The 22,184-nt window shown below is 41.7% G+C and overlaps 1 protein-coding gene across 50 annotated transcripts in view; it reads right to left on the bottom strand.

Moving 5' to 3' along the window:
* Positions 1-22,184, bottom strand: part of LOC108884988 (NACHT, LRR and PYD domains-containing protein 12) — a 78,145-nt gene that overhangs the window by 18,522 nt on the left and 37,439 nt on the right. For 22 of the 50 annotated variants that reach the window (XM_051066959.1, XM_051066958.1, XM_051066980.1 and 19 more), the window contains 3 exons: positions 21,425-21,598; positions 20,756-20,929; positions 4,430-4,603 (listed from right to left, as the gene is read on the bottom strand). In XM_051066959.1, coding sequence (XP_050922916.1) covers positions 4,430-4,603; positions 20,756-20,929; positions 21,425-21,598 — 522 coding nt within the window. Of the gene's footprint in view, positions 1-592; positions 767-1,261; positions 1,436-3,102; positions 3,278-4,429; positions 4,604-10,267; positions 10,850-11,129; positions 11,304-11,794; positions 11,969-18,398; positions 19,024-19,381; positions 19,556-20,755; positions 20,930-21,424; positions 21,599-22,184 lie in introns of those variants that run through there. The other 28 variants (XM_051066956.1, XM_051066974.1, XM_051066985.1 and 25 more) reach the window with 18 other exon arrangements.

Raw genomic sequence — 22,184 nt, 5'->3', positions numbered from 1 at the left:
CTCTTCATCAGCTGTCAGTGAAGCTGTCTGACAGATGGACAGATATACAGATGTGATGACTGGACTTGAGCAGAGCTTCTGCTCTGTACAAACACCACATGGTTCCAACATGTAATGATGCTTCTCTGAAATAAGAGGCTTCAGTCACACTGATCTCAGAGCTGTGACAAACATCAAACTCCTCAGTTGTTCAGTGTTGAAATGAGACAACAAACAGTGTCAGATCAGATCTGCTGCTTCCACAGTTTGATGAATGAGGACCACTGTCTCTATACATGCTGTGAGGCTGTCAGCTGGAATCCAGCTTTATTTCCTCAACACATCAACACAACAACAACAGTCGTCTTCACATCAACTCAAACACATCATCACAACCAGCTTCTGGCTGATCTGATTGGCTGACTGTTCTCTGTCTCTCTGTCTTTCTGTCCAATCCTGAAGCCTGTCACCATTCTCCTCTCACAGCTTCACTGAGGAAAGCAGCCACTGAGAAGGTCCCAGCTTTACAGGAAACACTGGATCTCTGCTCTGATACTAACTGTGTTTAGGACAATACTGATGGAAGCAGCATGGACTGACTCCAGATACTGACCACACAGTCTCCAGTCTACAGTCTGGACTCTTGACAAGATCAGACAGCTTCTTCACTCCTGAATCCTGCAGGTTGTTTCCTCTCAGCTCCAGTATTCTCAGATGGGAGGGGTTGGACTTCAGAGCTGAGACCAGAGAAGAACAGCTGATCTCTGACAAACTGCAGTCCTCCAACCTGAATAAAGAATAAAAGATGTGAGTTTAGGAGACAAAGTTCCTGCTTGAAATCATTCAGTGTTTCATCATCTGTTCAGAGTCAGAAAGTCAACAAATGATTCAAAGTAAATCTCCAACATTTTCACTTCCTGCAGTGGTGACCACATTTACCAAACATGATGAGTTTGGTCTGAATCTCTCAGTCAGTTTCTCTTTAGTCTCATCACTTTATGTCGTGTTGGAACAAGAAAATACTGAAGATATTTGTTCATGTCAGAGTCTGATGGGATTTAAACAGAGAAGGATTTTTCTTCTTCTATTAACGTTTGAAATCTGTAGCTCAGCACTGCTCTGCCACAGACACTGGACTAAACCAGAGAAGAAGAAAACAGACTTTACCATTAAGATCCTCAGTGTGGATCAGTATAATATGAGCCTGATGTCTGCAGGTTAGAGTCAACACAACTTTCACATCAGATTCATCTCAGCACAGAAAGAAAATATGGAGTCTGACCAGAGACCCTCCAGTCTACAGTCTGGACTCTGTAGAAAACCACACAGCTCCTTCACTCCTGAATCCTTCAGCTTGTTTTCACTCAGGTCCAGTTCTGTCAGATGGGAGGGGTTGGACTTCAGAGCTGAGGCCAGAGAAGAACAGCTGATCTCTGACAAACTGCAGTTCATCAACCTGAATAAAGAATAAAAGATGTTGATCAAATCATTTATACTCCAATCGGATAACCTGATCAGCTACAACACTAAAACCAGTGACAGGTGAATTGAACAACATTTGATTATCTCACATGAAGAGGTGGGATAAATTAGGTAGTAAATGAACAGTCAGTTCGTGAAGCTGATGTGTTAGAACTAGGGCTGGGCAATAATGATCACGATTCTTTTCCCCTATTGATTGATCTCGATATTTATCATGATATATAATCTGCAAGTTGAAGAGTATCCTGGTAATGACTAAAACCTAAAGGCTGGGGTCATTAGTTAAACACTGAGGATATATATTCATTATCGGCCTTAACTAAACATTAAAAATTAACTTGTGTGGTAATTTATCAAAACCTGTAAATAAAACAAAAACCTATGACTACAATTCTTTCACAGGACCGTCTTCGTGAAAAGTATTCCCTGCTTGGGAGCTCATCCAGCACATTATTTTCAATTGTGCTCAGGTACATCATGTCTTTAACTAAGAAGTAGTTTGTTATCAGTGCTTCTTTTCGATTGCTCTTTATATGGAGCAATGAATGCAAAAGGTGACATGATAGATTTTTGTTTTTGTACAGCCCTGCTAGCCCAGCTAAGACTTGGTGTGGATGGACAAACAGAGTTTTCATCCTCTCTATGTGGGTGCTGGAATGATACCTTTTCATGTGATTAAAAAGATTTGTTGTTTCCCATCTTTGATGTCACTGACTGGCAACATCTTTTATAAACCGTCTTAATCTGGGCTTCATCAATTTTAAGGTAATCAAACCACTTCCATATCTCCATGGTGTGATCTTTCCTGCTAACAGTTTCCTGTATGGAGGATAATGTGACTTCTTTACCCTCACTCTCTTGCCTCTTGCCAGTTCTACTCATGTTTCTTACTTATCTACAACTCTCTTTACCGCTGGTTGGTCCAACAATACTTTGCCACAGGAAATGGGTGTTTTACTTAATGTAGGAGCCAAAAAACTGCTGCCTGATTGGCTGTTGTTGCATTAATGCCTGCCATGTGACACGTTGTTAAGACTAAAATGCCAAAACTGAATAAAAAAAAGCCCTAAACGTATCATCTCAGTCAATAGGGCTGAATGATTTCATCAAAATTGAACTGAAATTGTGATTTGAACTAATGTGATTTGCAAACCACAAAGGCTGTGATTATTTTTACAACAGAAAGTCAGTGGACAAGTCATTACAATTTTTTTAGCTGCCTCACAGTTCACACACACAGAGCACTGACAGGAGCAACAGAGCAACAGAGCAACAGGCTGTAAACTTTGCAACCAGATCTTGTCTTATAATGACCAAACCACAAAACTAACTGGATTTAGATACTGAAAACAGAGGGCAGAGCAATAGCACGATGCAGGCAGTGTGAGATGCTCTGATGCTCTCTGCTCCAGTGTCAGGTGAGTTGTACTTGCTGACACAGCTGCATGCCCGTTGCAAGAAAGCTCACGGCTAAAGCGGAAAATACCAGTGTTAGGATGAGATAAAACCAGCAAGAGAGTTAAATGAGCTGAGAAGACGCCAACTTTAAAATTATGGATTCAAGGTCTGAGTGAAGATAAATTTGGTTCAGTTGTGCAATAAAGATATAAAATCTACTACAACAACAGACAGTGAACTGACCTCAGAGTCTCCAGTCTACAGCGTCCCCTCTTCAGAAAACCACACAGCTTCTTCACTCCTGAATCCTGCAGCTTGTTTTCACTCAGGTCCAGGTTCTCTCAGATGGGAGGGGTTGGACTTCAGAGCTGAGACCAGAGAAGAACAGCTGATCTCTGACAAACTGCAGTTCATCAACCTGAATAAAGAATAAAAGATGTGAGTTTAGGAGACAAAGTTCCTGCTTGAAACCATTCAGTGTTTCATCATCTGTTCAGAGCTGAAGAAGGTTTAGAATGAACAAGTTTAGAAACTGGAAACTCCAAACACCTGAACCAACATGATGCAGGTTAAAAACAGTCAGAGACACAAAGGGAAAAACAGCTCTCATTAATATTAATGACAACATGCTGCTGCTTCAATAAAGACGTAGTGACTTCAGCTCACTGTGGAAACCTGCACTCCATCTCTCTTGCAAGAGCCTGAACCATGAACAAGTTCAACTTATCCAGGATATGTTTTCATTTACTAGCTTCACTGAGCCATTTGTCATCCTGGATAACCTATATCACGAAGATGGTTATCAAATGGCTCCGTTAACTCTGCGTTTTCTTATTACACTACAAGCATATTAATTTGAAAGAAGTGGAGTAATCAATTACAAGCGACATCACCAGAATGATTAATATTAAGTATGGAATAACTAAAACAACAACAACCCAACAAGGAGGAGAGAATGTCTAAAAGGGTTAATCTGACTGAAATGTGGATAATTTTTCTAATCAACGAAATCAGTGCGTTTAGTTTTAATTTCCAGCCATCGTCAAAGAGTCTCCTCATGTTATTCTGAGCTGCAGTGATGGAATAAGAGTAAAAGCACCACCACTCACAGGAATTCTGTCAAATTAAAAAATCTGAAGCTATAATAGTTATTAGGAGTGTAACGATACATAGATCTTCATCAATACATGAATTCAATCAACAATCCAATAGCATCGATCCAAAATGAAAACATTGATCAGACATCATACATTTTGTAACGTTGGACTCTTGGCTGTGTGAGAGTTGTCATTTCTCTCTGACACTGTGGTGGGTACATCAAGCGCATTTGAAGGCTGTTATAAAGGAAGAAAGCAACAGTGACACAGTGGTTAGCACTGTGAGAGTCTTCAGTCTCTTCAGAGAGTCTTCAGTGAGAGGAATCTCCAGAAAATCACACATCTCCTTCACTGAGGAAAGCAGCCACTGAGAAGGTCCCAGCTTTACAGGAAACACTGGATCTCTGCTCTGATACTAACTGTGTTTAGGACAATACTGATGGAAGCAGCATGGACTGACTCCAGATACTGACCTCAGAGTCTCCAGTCTACAGTCTGGACTCTGTAGAAAACCACACAGCTCCTTCACTCCTGAATCCTGCAAGTCATTGTAGCTCAGGTCCAGTTCTGTCAGATGGGAGGGGTTGGACTTCAGAGCTGAGACCAGAGAAGAACAGCTGATCTCTGACAAACTGCAGTAAACCAACCTGAATAAAGAATAAAAGATGCAGATCAAATCATTGATAATCAATCAGATCTGTCCTGATCAATGATGTTTAGTCTAAAATGAGTAGAGTGACTTTGTCCTTCTGTTATTGTGGATCATCATAATGTCAGCCTTCTACAGACATCATCCAAATGTCAGCTCAACATTCAGACACCTGTTCATGTCAACACTGATTCAGAACCTGCTGCTGACCTCAGTCAGTCTCTAACTACAGGATCAATATCACATCAGACATGTTGGACTGAAATCTGCTCATTAGCTAATTTATGACACTTCTTCCTATATTGTGTAGAAAGTTATGTGTTTTGTGTTAAATTTCACAGTTCTTTTCCAGCCTGTCTGAAAACATCAGTTCATATGTCATATATACATTTAAAGAGCTGTTGGTGGCTGTGATGATGCTGTACTGTACATAATGACTGTGAAGTGGTCACTTCCTGACACTGTGTCTCCACAGAAAGTGTTTCATCTCTGGTTTTCAGTCGTCCATCTCACAAGTATCTGACCGTGCAGATGTGCTCCTGTTTTAATTAATCCAGCTGTTTACACAGGACACGCAACTGCTCATGTTGTAGTTGCTCTATACAACCATAAACACAACATGAACTGTATTTCAACTCTTAAAGTCTATTTTCCTGTGTTTTACTCAGGTAACTACAGTAGTTGTGTTTTCTCCAGTGTAGACACAGATGGAGAACCAGAGCTGCTGCTGCTCTGCTAACATGCTGTTCCCACTGCACCTTCTATGTAGACACAGTTTGACAGAGATATATGTGTAACTCAGACTGCTGAATCCCCATGAACTTTGGAAGATCAGCATTTTGGACCTTGTTCCCCGTCTTGTAACATTGGAGTCAGGTTATAAAGAGACCGCTTCACAGCAACTTCAACTAGGGTTGCGGCAGTAGGTGATGTTCAGGTACAGATTGATGAAAATATTTTCCCCTTGTCTTTTTTTAAAATGAAAAAAAAAAAACAACACTACAATTAGTAAAGTGCTAGTTATCAATACTTATGCAGCAAAGCAAAGTCGCATCAGATTAGTGGAATCTGATCACATGATGAGAGGAGAGTTGACAAACAAGGATTTGGTGTCAAAGTGAAACGCACGAGCACCTGACAGTACTTCAGATTTAAACTCAAAACCAACAAGGAACCTAATAACACTAATGAGGCAGCCTGCAAACTGTGTCTGATGAAAGTGGCAGAATCTGAATGTAACACTTGTAATCTACACACACACCTTCAAGTGTACCACAAGAGTGAGGATGCCAAAATGTCGAGAGGCCAGACACACAGCATATCCAAGCATATCCTATACTGGGGATGAGCAATATGATATTGTTTGCGATATACCAGGGAAAAAATTACCCACAATAAGAATTTGTCATCCTGCAATGATAACAATAAACTCTAGTTGACGACATATTTGTGTGTGCGACGCACTCACAGCCCACAGCTCCCATGCAGAACGAGAACAAACATGGCAGAAGGTGAAGTTGAAGCTGAGGAGAAGTTCATCGCTGAACAATGAGCTACATCAATCTTGAACTGACGGGCCACCCTGCCAACGTGACCCCCCACCCTCTTAAGAAAAACAAAGAAAAGTAAAAATCAAAAAATCATTTATGTTAGCATTTTTCTCCCCACCTCCTGTTTGACATGCATCTCCACAGATACACATGTGGAGCAGAGGAGCCACAGCAGAGACAGGTCGACAACTCGCTACGTTAAGTGCAAGAAAAGCTCCTACAAGCACTGTAAGTTTCTGTAAAATCATAAAGACGTCAACCCCAAACATCTGAAACCCCGGGACACCGTAGGGGAAAGTGTGGTAAGATGGAGTTGAATAGTAGTTTTATCGTAATTTATATCATTAGTATAATAAATACCAGAAAATTATGTGTTAAAACTTTTAGTCCATATCGCATATAAGTGGCAGTGAAACGTGATTTACATCAAAAATCTTATTTTACTTCTTATTTTTGGTTTGATATTAATAGTCTTTCCTTGGGGCTTCTAATTTTTTCATTGTGCTGCTCAGTTATTCTGAGTTTGGTTGTTAGACTCAACAGACAAACGTTGTAGGGGAGGGGATACTGTGGTGCAACTCTGCTGTTCTTCTATTGATCCAATATACTGTCATTCATGAAGAACTTTGATGCTATTTTATGAGGTTTCATAAATCAGTAATGAAAATTGACATTGGAAAATGTTGTAACTTCAACTTTTAAGGAATGGTAAAGCATTATGTTCTTGTTCTTCAGTCAAGGACTTAAATTAAATGAATACAGAACAACTACTACAGATGCACTGAACTGACCTCAGAGTCTTCAGTCTACAGTCTGGACTCTGTAGAAAACCACACAGCTCCTTCACTCCTGAATCCTTCAGCTTGTTTCCATTCAGGTTCAGTTCAGTCCGATGGGAGGGGTTGGACTTTAGAGCTGAGGCCACAACTTCACAGTGAGTCTCTGAGAGTCCACAATGCTGAGATCTGTGATTAAGGAATATATCAAATCTGTTATTATAAAAGGAAGATGAATAAAACAACACCTGGACACTCTAATGATGGCCAATGATAATGAAGCCTTGCAATACAGTGTACAAACGTTTAAAGATCTGTATATCATGGCAATGTGCATAACAGATGACTGCATGATATTTGTTGTCAGCATTTTTCTCTGAGCATTTGAGGAACTTAGTCAGCACAAAAATAATAAACAAACCCACAAAGCTTCACATAATATAATCAGAAAAACACAACATTGATGTCTGGTGTGTATAAGACGACTGAATTCTTCCAGTCTGATCTTATATATTCAGACCTCAGTTCTTGGCTGAAGCTGCATTTCCTGATGCTGCTCTCCTCTACACCAACAAGAGGGAAAACACCTGAGAGTTTCTGTCTCAGTTAAAACAACTTAAAGGAAAACTTTAGGGCAAGGCCATGAAACATAAAAAAAGAACAAGAGAACTTCTCATCTAAAAACAGTTTAGTTTCGGTTGCATCTTGAGGCCCTATCTTACACCCAGCATCACAGTGCACAAACATTCAAAAGATTAAAAATAAAAACACTACAATGTGAAAGATAATTATTTTGCACTTTCACTTTGTGTATAAACAGAACCATTTCCCCTGCAGAGAAGTGTGCTTTCTTTGCTATAATAATGGCACTAACAATCTACCAAGTGCAAGTGCACCTGGCCTTTAGAGGGAATAGGAGCCCATGATTAATTAAGAGAGTTCAAACCTTTTGAACCATGCACCTGGTACTGCCACCTTTTCTTATGCTTTCAAACTTACTTAAAGCAGATTTGGAAACACCCTTTTTAAAAATATTATTAAACAACATAATAACATGGCATGTAATTATTAATTTGATAATGACAGTGGTTGTTCATTAATTTATTAAACATCATTCGAAAACTGAATCAACTTCAGCTCAATTTACAGTAGACACTGTCTTACGTTGTGTCTGAGGTCCAGTTCATTACTGAAGAGTGGAGGAAGCTCCTAGAGTACTCACTCCTTAAAGACTCACAGCTGACTGCTTGAGACGCTGTGCTCAGTCTGTGAAACAACACATATTTTACATATATTAACAGTCATAAAGAGCACATGTTAAATATAATGATTTGATAATGACAGTGGTTGTTCATTAATTTATTAAACATCATTCGAAAACTGAATCAACTTCAGCTCAATTTACAGTAGAGCTGTCTACTTTACAGTAGAGACACTGTCTTACTTTGTGTCTGAGGGTCCAGGTTCATTACTGAACTTTAGAGGTTTTCCTTTGGACCACCTCTTCATAGACAGACAGCTGGATCCTGGAGACTCTGCTCTGTCCTCCTCTTCCTCCACACAATCACTCATCTTCTGGACTTCAGTCAGTCTGAGAGGGAAACAGTAACACTGACTGAGACACTCACACACACAAGAATCAAGACAAACTGGTCTGATCAAGAATCACACCCAGAAGCATAAAGCAAGCAAACACACAAAATTATTAGAGCGCACAATGGAATGAACACAGGCAATGTCCAAAGCAAAGTATTAATTTTGACTGAGAGAACAAGAAATACCACACTCTACAGTCCACAGGGAGAAACTGACTCAGAGACTTTGACAGTAAAATAATAATAATGTTGTATTAACACTCACCCTGACTCAGCCTTCAGTTTCTCTCCTTATGCTCTGAGCAGGTTAAAATGGAGTCTGAACTCACTGACTGAACACCTTCAGCTTCAGCTCCTCTTCCGTTCACATGAAATCATGATACTGTGTGTGTCTCACATGCAAAAACAACCAGCACAGTCAGTGGAAACAGGAAGCTCAAGCAGTCACTTAGGTTCACCACAACAACATCCTGCCCGACACATCCAACAGCCATCAGACACTGAAACTCCCACACACATCAGCAACTGAAAATGACACATATCTAGCGTTTTATTTGTACCACGTGAAGCAAAATTTCAATAGTATAATTTTATTATTATACTCATGGAGAGATGTAGTTTTTCAACACAAGAGGAATATTTGTAGTTTTATCTTTAATAAAATGCCATTTTTCTGTTTTTCTGTCCAGCTCAGTAACAGATGCTCGTTTCTGTCAGTATATGAACAGAAAACCACAGGAAGGTGTTGAAGCTTTAAACACGATGTAAAATGAAGTGTGTGACAGACTTTTAGAACAGAGCAGCTTAAAAAGCCGCTGGGACTTCGGCAGTGACCGTTAGTAGAAAAATACTGGACTGGACGATAATGTAGCTTCAGACTGAACCAAGACAAGTCTAAACTTATAGTCTAACACATATTATTCCTTCACTTCACTGAAACTTCAATAAACCAACGGAAGAGCTGACCAGACAGAAAAGTCCAACAACAAAGAGGGAAAATAAAAACCAGCTCCAAAGTGACCGTTAACGCTAACGTTACATTTCTCTTGCTAACAACGAAAACTTAGCAAGGTTCAGTTTATTCATCCATGAAAACACAGACTGCTGAGATAAAAACCCAGGAACTAAGAAACAACATGAAACTGGAACTGTATACTCCACAATAAGGAAAACAGCTTTAAACCTGTATTATTTTTGGCCACTTGGGGGCAGCACAACACAGACACTCAGTAAACTATCACCTGTAACAACAGCTTGTTTAATCATTGATCTCATGTTGGACTGATTGATGGCTCCTGGTTTCTCCTGTGTTTCTAACATATCAAACAGACTCTCACTCACCTTGTAATGACTCTGTAATAACGTGTCGTCTCAGTAACATGAAGGTGCAGCACCTGGGTGTCAGCTTCAGAGCAGAGCAGCATCTTCTTTGAGACTGGAGGCTTTTGATGACAGCAGCTCTGCACATCAACATCAAGCTGAAGAATTCACTTTTTGTGGGAGGGAGGGAATCTCACACAGCTACCTCAGCTACCTCCACCCTGCTGCTACTGATCAACAAGGAGTTTTCCACACCAAGTTTCCAGCTGGGGGAAGTCAGAAGAGCTCACAGACACTGTGTGCTAGAAAACAGTAGAAACATGAAGTAACAGTCTACACTGAGAAACATTCAGGGATTTACAACACACACACTTTCCTCACATCCACACATCATTGGAACATTTCAGAAAATGACAACAACTTTTTTAGTGTGTTTGATATTTTTAATAATACGCTCTAAAAAGGTTCCAAACAAGATGATTTGAATATTTGGTTTCATTCTTTTCTAAGTGCTGGTTAAGGTCTGTGAGAGTGCTTCAGAGTTCACTCATGCATTAAAGGGTTAAACATTGATTCTGTTTAAAGACATTGATTCATTATTGTGTCAGAAAAACCAACTTCTACAAATAACAAACGACTTTCAAACTTTCATACTGTAAAATCATATTCTTTACATTTATTACTGATAGAGTAGAACTGTGTGAGATTACTGAACAGTTCAGATCAGTTCTGTGTTTCAGTCACTGCTGCTTTTCTTTCTTTCCTCTAAATCTGTTAACAGGGTGTTTTTCACCAGCACAGGTCTCAGTGTGAAGGGTTTTCTGCTCTGAGGACACCTGTGGATTTTCCTCTGATCCTCATAAACTCAGCAGCCTTGGATACAGCTCATACAGCAGCTGTGTCCACAGGGAATCATCACCAGATCCTTCAGGAGATCCAAACAGATCAGACACACCAGAATCCTATTCAGTCTCACTTTGAGAAAGACCCCCACCGCTCCCACCTGCAGAGAGAGAGTCAGAGCAGAGAGGAGGTGGATCAGTGTTTACAGAGACTCTTCATCAGTCAGTCAGTGATGCAGAACATCCAGTATAAAGAGCAGCAGGGACTTCAGTCCTGTTCAGAGCAGCAGTGGAGCAGCAGTGGCAGCTGGAGCGGAGCCAGCTTCCTTTCAGCTCTCATGTTAACAGATTGGAGTGAACACAGTCACAGCTTTACAGGAAACACTGGATCTTTGCTCTGATACTAACTGTGTTTAGGACAATACTGATCAAACTACTGACCTCAGAGTCTTCAGTCTGTAGTCTGGGTCCTTCACAAGATCTAACAGATCCTCCATGTCTGAATCATACAGGTAGTTTCCTCTCAGGTCCAGTTCTCTCAGATGGGAGGGGTTGGACTTCAGAGCTGAGACCAGAGAAGAACAGCTGATCTCTGACAACCTGCAGGACCACAGTCTGAATAAAGAATAAAAGATGTGAGTTTAGGAGACAAAGTTCCTGCTTGAAACCATTCAGTGTTTCATCATCTGTTCAGAGCTGAAGAAGGTTTAGAATGAACAAGTTTAGAAAGTGGAAACTCCAAACACCTGAACCAACAGGATGCAGGTTAAAAACAGTCAGAGACACAAAGAGAAAACCAGCTCTCATTAATATTAATGACAACATGCTGCTGCTTCAATAAAGACGTAGTGACTTCAGCTCTTAAACTCTGCAGCTCCACCACAGGCTCCATCTACAAACTCAGGCTGTGCAGACACATTTATCTGAGATTCAACTAAAGATCCTCAAGTTTTCAAAGACAACAAACATGTCAGAAGAAAACAGACTTTACCATTAAGATCCTCAGTGTGGATCAGTATAATATGAGCCTGATGTCTGCAGGTTAGAGTCAACACAACTTTCACATCAGATTCATCTCAGCACAGAAAGAAAATATGGAGTCTGACCTCAGAGTCTCCAGTCTACAGTCTGGACTCTGCAGAAAACCACACAGCTCCTTCACTCCTGAATCCTTTAGCTTGTTTCCTCTCAGGTCCAAATCTCTCAGATGGGAGGGGTTGGACTTCAGAGCTGAGACCAGAGAAGAACAGCTGATCCATGACAAACTGCAGTTCATCAACCTGAATAAAGAATAAAAAATGTGGATCAAATCATTGATAATCAATCAGATCTGTCCTGATCAATGATGTTTAGTCTAAAATGAGTAGAGTGACTTTGTCCTTCTGTTATTGTGGATCATCATAATGTCAGCCTTCTACAGACATCATCCAAATGTCAGCTCAACATTCAGACACCTGTTCATGTCAACACTGATTCAGAACCTGCTGCTGACCTCAGTCAGTGAACTGACCTCAGAGTCTCCAGTTTACAGTTTGGACTCTTTAGTCCATCAGACAGGATCTTCACTCCTGAATCCTTCAGGTATTTGTTTCCACTCAGGTCCAGTTCAGTCAGATGGGAGGGGTTGGACTTCAGAGCTGAGGCCACGACTTCACAGTGAGTCTCTGAGAGTCCACAATCAATGAATCTGTGATCAGAGAAAATATCAAACTTACAATAAAATCAGACAGTTTGTTATGAAAATAAACTCAATACATCTGATGATAAAACATGTTATAGATGTGATGAACATCTGTGGTAATTCATAAACAATAACTCTGGTCTGACCAGTAGTTAATGGAGACTGATGATAATGTCAGCAAACTTTAAATAGATAATGTTGTGTAAATGACAATAATGAGTCACTTCACTAATCTGATAATGTTTCTCTACTCGTTCAACAGTTAAATAATATTTCATCATTAATCATTATCCCACAAGTGTTTGTTGTTTATGATACAGATCTTATTAAAACTTATTAAAACCTCATAAATCATTAATACTGAACTCCAGTGATTTATCACCACACTGCTCTAACACTGTCACAATAGACATTTAATTAAAAACATAAAGAGATATCATCGTTTTTTTTCCACACATTCTTCTTCCTTCTGAAAACCTGCCTACATTACCCATAATGCAACTCAACTAATTTAACAGTTGTGCTAGTAGCAGCTAATGTATCCTGGAGCCTGCAGCAGAGATGAGGGGGGCTACAGAGATCTGGTTCTTTCTAACTCTACACCTCCAGAGTCTTCAGACCCAAAAGACTCTGACTCAAGTGACATCACTTGAGGATATTTATCAGACTTCACTCAGCTCCTCTGGAGACTCTAAAGGCTGCTCAGTTACAGTCAAACTCCCTAACGGGACTTGGCGATAAAACAATCTCATTCTGGGATTGCAGTGAAATTTATACAGATTAAGATCGATAACTTTAGGGCATTTTCTTCCAACAGCCTATCACGACGACTACAGCCAATCAGGCAGCAGTTTCTAGTTTGCACGTCAGATTACACACCCATTTCCTGAGAACTTCAGTACTAAGAACTTAATTACTAATCTACGCTGATTGATGATGTTAAAGTTTGTGTAAGGCAGTGACTAGTGATGTTCTGAGTTAGTCACACCACAGTGCTAATAACCACCCAGCTAAATTTCAATGGTTAAATTTATAGAAAATATATAGAATCTGGTTTCAAAATCACTGAAAAAAAACTCTCTGCTCTAAGACGCTGGGGGCGTGTCCACTGCAGGCACTGAAACCACGCCCACTCAGTGCAGCACAGTGACTGTTAGCATCCTGCTAGCATCCTGTTAGCTCCCTATTCTGCACGTTTGAGCCACTGGAGCTTTTTGTTGATCAAACGACCTGTCCTCAGATCTTCAAGAAACTAGTTGCACTGTTTATACAGTCGTATTACTGATGTTACCAAAGAATAGAGATGTTACACTGATACTAAACTAACACTGTGATAACTAGTGTCTTATTATGACAAGTTTTATAACTCATCTCCAAGAGGATATACACACACACAGACAGACAGCGGGACAGGAGGGTGAAGGCCGTGGAGGGAGACAGTCGGACGGATTATCAGTGAGTTCCCGACAACAGAGCTAGCTAGCAAGAACTATAATAGTCGAGCAGGAGAAGCACTGATGCTAACGCAGCGCTGCTATTTAAAACGGTCACAGCGTCAGGGGTGGGGTTATGCTGAGTGATGCTCCAGTGCGTCATCGAGCCACCATTTCAGACCTGCTCATAAAATCCAGAAAATGGAACTGTCAAAGGGTCTAACTTCACAATGGTGTAATACATAGTTTACAGTCTGTTTAAAGGAACTGTTTGAACTCTAAAACAACTAATGTGTTTAGAGACAAATCTCTGAATTTGTTTCACACAGACTTTAATGATCATGTCTGGACTCACCGAGCCTTCCTGCAGTTCCTCACAGCTGGGATCAGTCTCCGTCGTCCCTCCAGTGACGTCTTGTACTTCTCCAGGTCCAACTCATCCAGAACCTCCTCTGACATCTGCAGCATGTAGGCCAGAGCTGAGCACTGGGTCCTAGAGAGGTTCTGCTCTGATCTGTTCTCTGACTTCAGGAACTCTTGGATCTCCTGATGGACTGAGTGGTCGTTCATCTCCATCAGACAGTGGAAGATGTTGATGCTTCTGTCAGGAAGTATTTTTGTCTTCTTCATCTTCTTCAGGTTGTTGATGGCTCTTTGGATGATTTCTGGACTGTTCTCTGTCTGACCCAGCAGACCTCCTAAGACTCTCTGGTTGGACTCCAGAGAGAGGCCATGAAGGAAGCGAACAAACAGGTCCAGGTGGCCATTTTTACTGTCAAGAGATTTTATTACTGCTCTCATCAGGAAGTCATCCAGAGACAGGTTATGATATGTGTTGTTCCAGTCTTTTCCCAGGAAGTCCTCCAGTACCTGTGTCTTCCTGTTGGTGAAACAGTGGAACATGTAGACTGCAGCCAGAAACTCCTGAACGCTCAGATGAACAAAGCAGTAGACTGTTTTCTGGAAGATCACACTCTCTCTTTTGAAGATCTCTGTACAAACTCCTGAGTACACCAAGGCCTCTGTCACATCAAGACCACACTGCTCCAGGTCTTCTTGGTAGAACATGATGTTTCCTTTCTCCAGATGTTCAAACGCCAGCCTCCCCAGCTTCAGAAGAACTTCCCTGTCAGCCTCCGTCAGCTCCTGTGGACTCGTCTCATGTCCCTCATGGTACTTGTTCTTCTTCCTCTTTGTCTGAACCAGCAGGAAGTGTGAGTACAGGTCAGTCAGGGTCTTGGGCAGCTCTCCTCTCTGCTCTGTAGTCAACATGTGCTCCAGAACTGTAGCAGTGATCCAGCAGAAGACTGGGACTCCACACATGATGTGGAGGCTCCTGGAGGTCTTGATGTGTGAGATGGTTCTGTTGGACAGCTCTTCATCACTGGATCTCCTCCTGAAGTACTCCTCCTTCTGTGGGTCAGTGAAGCCTCGTACTTCTGTTACCCTGTCAACACATGAAGGAGGGATCTGATTGGCCGCTGCAGGTCTGGAAGTTATCCAGACCAGAGCCGAGGGAAGCAGATTCCCCTGGATGAGGTTTGTCAGCAGCTGGTTGACTGATGACTTCTGTGTGACGTCAGACACAACCTTCCTGTTGTTGAAATCCAGTGAAAGTCTGCTTTCATCCAGGCCGTCAAAGATGAACAGAACTTTACAGACAGCCAGCTTCTCTGCTGTGACCTTCTGTAATGTTGGATGGAAAACATGGAGCAGCGTGAGAAGACTGTACTGCTCATCTCTGATCAGGTTCAGCTCCCTGAACGAAAGCAGAACCAGCAGACTGACATCTTGGTTTTCCGAGCCCTCTGCCCAGTCCAGAGTGAACTTCTGCACTGAGAAGGTTTTTCCAACACCAGCGACGCCGTTGGTCAGAACCACTCTGATGTGTCTCTGTTGGTAAGGTAAGGCTTTAAAGATGTCCTGGAACCTGATTGGAGTGTCATGGAGGGTCTTCTTCTTGGAAGCTGTCTCCAGCTGCCTCACCTCATGTTGGGTATTAACCTCTTCACTCTGTCCCTCTGTGATGTAGAGCTCAGTGTAGATCCTGTTGAGGAGGGTTCTACTTCCTGTTCCATCAGTTCCTTCAGTCACACGTTCACATCTCCTCCTCAGACTGATCTGATGTTCATCTAAAACCTCCTGCAGACCACTATCTGCTCAAAGACAACAGATATCCATTCAGTAAGTCAAGAATTATTAGGTATTGTAACAAAGAGAAATGGACGTATCCCCAGTCTTACTTTGTTCAGTGCTGGTCTGACTGGCTGTCTGCAGTCCAGGTCCTGGTCTGGATCTTTGTCTCCTCCTCCTCCTCCTCTTCTTCTCTCTGTGAAAACACAGTCACAGGTTGTCACTTGTATTTTGATTGGTTCCCTGATTAGTTTTGTTTCTGTCTGTGTTTATCTGCACAGTTTTATGAATCTGGACCCTGGTTTCTCCCTGTCTCCTTCATATATCTAACGACTGAATCATCTTCAGCTCAGTTCACAGTACAGACAGTCTCTTACTCTGTGTCTGAGGATCCAGGTTCATTACTGAAGTTTATAGGAAGTTCTTTGGACCGGTCACTCTTCATAGACAGACAGCTGGATCCTGGAGACTCTGCTCTCAGTCTGTGTTTCTGACCTCTGCAAACACAAACATGTTTTTATTCGTATCACATGAATCAGGGCAGAAAAACCAGGAAGAAACCACTGCAGCATCTGTAACAGGCAGTGACGTCAACACTAAACAGTGTTATAACCAACAGTTTGAAGGTTCACAGGTTTGTAGCAGTTCTCTTACTTTGAGGATCCAGGTTCATTATTGAAGTTTATAGGAAGTTCTTTGGACCGGTCACTCTTCATAGACAGACAGCTGGATCCTGGAGACTCTGCTCTGTCCTCCTCTTCCTCCACACAATCACTCATCTTCTGGACTTCAGTCAGTCTGAGAGGGAAACAGTAACACTGACTGAGACACTCACACACACAAGAATCACACACAGGACTGAGAGAACAGGAAGTAACACACACACAGTGTACAGAGAGTTTACAGTAAAATAAAAGCAGGCAGTTCACCACCTGGTCAGTTTCCTTGGGTTGGCTGTAAAGGTAACATGTTTTATTCATGTTTTTATTCCTCTTGGCCTTCATCCAGTCATCCTGGTGGTTCAACAGGTTGAACAGACACCTGCCCTGTGCTGGTACTCTGCTGATCTGAGCTGCCGCTGCAGGGTGCGCTAACTGTTCAAGAAACGCTTGATTCGATGTTTTAAAACGTCAATATCACAAACGACCACGTTCATTTAATCGTGGGAAACCAAAAGCGTGATCAGGATTAATTATGCAGCCCTACACGGACACGATATTATCTCCTCCTTTTCTCTGTGTCTTTGTTCAGACAGAAGTTCACTCTGTCTCTTCTTCTCTCTACAGTCCACAAGGAGAAACTGACTCAGAGACTTTGACAGTAAAATAATAATAATGTTGTATTAACACTCACCCTGACTCAGCCTTCAGGTTCCTCCTTTTTCTCTGCGCAGTTAAAATGGAGTCTGAATACTTTCACTTTCTGTTCTTGTTTATGTTGTGTGTGTGTGTGTGTGTGAGAGAGAGAGAGAGAGACAGAGAGAGAGAGAGAGAGAGAGAGAGTCCCACATCCTGCTCAATACACTTACATTGGACCTTCGCTGGGACTTCGGCAGTGACCGTTAGTAGAAAAATACTGGACTGGACGATAATGTAGCTTCAGACTGAACCAAGACAAGTCTAAACTTATAGTCTAACACATATTATTCCTTCACTTCACTGAAACTTCAATAAACCAACGGAAGAGCTGACAGACAGAAAAGTCCAACAACAAAGAGGGAAAATAAAAACCAGCTCCAAAGTGACCGTTAACGCTAACGTTACATTTCTTTGCTAACAACGAAAACTTAGCAAGGTTCAGTTTATTCATCCATGAAAACACAGACTGCTGAGATAAAAACCCAGGAACTAAGAAACAACATGAAACTGTAACTGTATACTCCACAATAAGGAAAACAGCTTTAAACCTGTATTATTTTTGGCCACTTGGGGGCAGCACAACACAGACACTCAGTAAACTATCACCTGTAACAACAGCTTGTTTAATCATTGATCTCATGTTGGACTGATTGATGGCTCCTGGTTTCTCCTGTGTTTCTAACATATCAAACAGACTCTCACTCACCTTGTAATGACTCTGTAATAACGTGTCGTCTCAGTAACATGAAGGTGCAGCACCTGGGTGTCCGCTTCAGAGCAGAGCAGCATCTTCTTTGAGACTGGAGGCTTTTGATGACAGCAGCTCTGCACATCAACATCAAGCTGAAGAATTCACTTTTTGTGGGAGGGAGGGAATCTCACACAGCTACCTCAGCTACCTCCACCCTGCTGCTACTGATCAACAAGGAGTTTTCCACACCAAGTTTCCAGCTGGGGGAAGTCAGAAGAGCTCACAGACACTGTGTGCTAGAAAACAGTAGAAACATGAAGTAACAGTCTACACTGAGAAACATTCAGGGATTTACAACACACACACTTTCCTCACATCCACACATCATTGGAACATTTCAGAAAAGACAACAACTTTTTTAGTGTGTTTGATATTTTTAATAATACGCTCTAAAAAGGTTCCAAACAAGATGATTTGAATATTTGTTTCATTCTTTTCTAAGTGCTGGTTAAGGTCTGTGAGAGTGCTTCAGAGTTCACTCATGCATTAAAGGGTTAAACATTGATTCTGTTTAAAGACATTGATTCATTATTGTGTCAGAAAAACCAACTTCTACAAATAACAAACGACTTTCAAACTTTCATACTGTAAAATCATATTCTTTACATTTATTACTGATAGAGTAGAACTGTGTGAGATTACTGAACAGTTCAGATCAGTTCTGTGTTTCAGTCACTGCTGCTTTTCTTTCTTTCCTCTAAATCTGTTAACAGGGTGTTTTTCACCAGCACAGGTCTCAGTGTGAAGGGTTTTCTGCTCTGAGGACACCTGTGGATTTTCCTCTGATCCTCCCTGTGTAGAAGGACAGAGCAGCAGCAGAGTCCAGATACACTGATGATCCTCTGTCAGATCCAGAGGAACACACAGGGATGATGGTGGACTGGACTCTGTGTCTGACAGTGGAGCTGTTCTCAGATCAGTTCAGACTGCAGCACAACATCCTCTTCACTTTCACCTTTAGGAAGATCACCACTCCCACCTGCAGAGAGAGAGTCAGAGCAGAGAGGAGGTGGATCAGTGTTTACAGAGACTCTTCATCAGTCAGTCAGTCAGTGATGCAGAACATCCAGTGTCAGACTTTGTTGAGGAGCCCAATTGCAGATGGAAAGAAACTGTTCTTGTGATGTGAGGTTTTGGTTTTGATGGACCGAAACCTCCTGCCAGTCTTGAAAGTGTGTGTTTGAAAAGTGTGTGACCAGGGTGGGAGGGATCGGCCATGATCTTTCCTGCCCGCCTCAGGGTCCTGGAGAGAAGGCAGGTTACAGCCAATCACCTTCTCAGCAGAAAGAGAAGGTGATACTAACTGTGTGTAGATCAATACTGATCAAACTACTGACCTCACAGTCTCCAGTCTGTAGTCTGGACTCTCTGCAAGATCACAAAGCTGCTTCACATCTGAATCCTTCAGGTCGTTTTCACTCAGGTTCAGTTCTCTCAGATGGGAGGGGTTGGACTTCAGAGCTGAGACCAGAGAAGAACAGCTGATCTCTGACAAACTGCAGAACCACAACCTGAATAAAGAATAAAAGATGTGGATCACTGCAGTGAACAGACATTATTCATGACAACTGACTGAAATGAGCTGAAACTGAAGGAAGAATTCTCAGTCTTAGATTTTCTTGATCCTGCTCCAGGTTCCAGGTTTTTTCCCTTTTTCTTCTTCACCTGCTCCGATCAGCTCCTCCTCCTCGAGGCAGCAAGGACACCTCTGTCTCATCAGCTCCACAGTATTTAAACCTGGCTCTCCACTCCCTCATTGATAGATTCTTCAGTCTGATGTGGTCCGACACCAAGGCTTTCTGCTGTGTATCTTATCATTTTATTATACCTTGTAAATGACCTCGCACTAATTGTTTTCTCCTGTGCCCAAAGATCATTTCCTCTCTGCCTGTCTGACTGCTGCTCATTTCAAACTAAGCCACATCCATCCATAGACTCTTTTAGTGCTGACATTATGATTACGTCACAGTTACCGGATCACCTCAGAGTCGTAGGTCACATCACTCAATCACATTGAATTAGTCCACAAACATTCCTGTGCAATCATGAACACACCTGCAGAGGAGCAGTTAGCTGCCTGGACTAGCTTCCCTGTCGTCAGCAGCAGAGTCGCTGTCACCAGATTGATTGTGTTGAAAAAAAAAAAAGCAGATATTTTCTGACTTTAAATGTTTGGAGTTGATGTCTGTCAATAGAATTCATTAGAATACATCTATACAATCCTGTACATGAGCATTCAGGACACAGTTGTAGATTTATATACCCTCAGTTTCTTCTTGTTTCCACTCTTGGTTTCTCTATCAGGGAGGTGTAAATGTCTGGGTCTTCACTGGAGCTAATCCTCTCAGGTCGTCCATCCGTTGAGTCAGTGTGTCTGTGTCGGTCAGTCTGGTCCCACTGGTTAATATGAACTTTTTCTACTAACTCTCCTGGTCATGGAGTCAGTGACTGAACATATTTAGATAAACTCACATTTTCTTCAGCCACAGCTAAAAAACCAGCCAACAAAACGTACCTGCTAGTGTTGGCTAACGTGACGTTTTGCCTCCAAACTTCAGCACTCTGCTGCTCTGTGTCTGCTCACTGCTCATTAACCTCCAGTTAATTCAAGATTCATGTTCTCAACTGATGTGAAGATAAATGAGCTTCAGCTGTGGATTAAAGATATTTAATTTGATAAGTTCTCCAACAGTAACAGACAGTGAACTGACCTCAGAGCCTCCAGTCTACAGTCTGGACTCTGCAGAAAACCACACAGCTTCTTTACTCCTGAATCCTGCAGGTCGTTTTGACTCAGGTTCAGTTCTCTCAGATGGGAGGGGTTGGACTTCAGAGCTGAGACCAGAGAAGAACAGCTGATCTCTGACAAACTGCAGGACCTCAACCTGAATAAAGAATAAAAGATGTGAGTTTAGGAGACAAAGTTCCTGCTTGAAACCATTCAGTGTTTCATCATCTGTTCAGAGTCAGAAAGTCAACAAATGATTCAAAGTAAATCTCCAACATTGTCACTTCCTGCAGTGGTGACCACATTTAACAAACATGATGAGTTTGGTCTGAATCTCTCAGTCAGTTTCTCTTTAGTCTCTTCACTTTATGTCGTGTTGGAACAAGAAAATACTGAAGATATTTGTTCATGTCAGAGTCTGATGGGATTTAAACAGAGAAGGATTTTTCTTCTTCTATTAACGTTTGAAATCTGTAGCTCAACACTGCTCTGCCACAGACACTGGACTAAACCAGAGAAGAAGAAAACAGACTTTACCATTAAGACCCTCAGTGTGGATCAGTATAATATGAGCCTGATGTCTGCAGGTTAGAGTCAACACAACTTTCACATCAGATTCATCTCAGCACAGAAATAAAATATGGAGTCTGACCTCAGAGTCTCCAGTCTACAGTCTGGACTCTGCAGAAAACCACACAGCTCCTTCACTCCTGAATCCTTCAGGTCGTTGTAGCTCAGGTTCAGATCTCTCAGATGGGAGGGGTTGGACTTCAGAGCTGAGGCCAGAGAAGAACAGCTGATCTCTGACAAACTGCAGCCCCACAACCTGAATAAAGAATAAAAGATGTGGATCAAATCATTGATAATCAATCAGATCTGTCCTGATCAATGATCTTTAGTCTAAAATGACTGAGCACAGTTATATAAGTATGAAGCTGCTGAGTTTTCAAGAGACCAGGAACAGACCAGAGTCAGAGGAAATAACGGGAGAGAGACTGAGCTGTGGTGTGAGGAGAATGACTGGACGGCATTAGCTAACAACAGCTAACGACAGCTAACAATGACTAACACTGCGTCCACATCACAACATCATAAAGTTTCACATCATATCAGGATTTAACTAAACTAGCACTGGTCGTCTGCTCCTGGCAGCAGTATTGATAGTTACCTGTTACAGACACTGATTAGTGAGTATCCACTTGTATCAGTCATGTCTCGTACTGCATAATATAACTCCTCACTACGCTCATGGTGCTGTACCACCACAGAGAGAGAGAGAGAGAGAGAGAGAGAGAGAGAGAGAGAGAGAGAGAGTCACTTGCTTCCTGTTGTTGAAAACGTGATGCTGACTAATTTGAAGTTAGCAAACATTAGAAAACAGGACTCATTGAGCAGAGGGTCTGTGACGATGG

Source organism: Lates calcarifer, linkage group LG24 (assembly GCF_001640805.2).
Source record: "Lates calcarifer isolate ASB-BC8 linkage group LG24, TLL_Latcal_v3, whole genome shotgun sequence".
NCBI classification, from domain to species: domain Eukaryota; kingdom Metazoa; phylum Chordata; class Actinopteri; family Centropomidae; genus Lates; species Lates calcarifer.
Note: the sequence above shows the minus strand (reverse complement) of the source record. Positions and strands in the feature narration are given on the sequence as shown.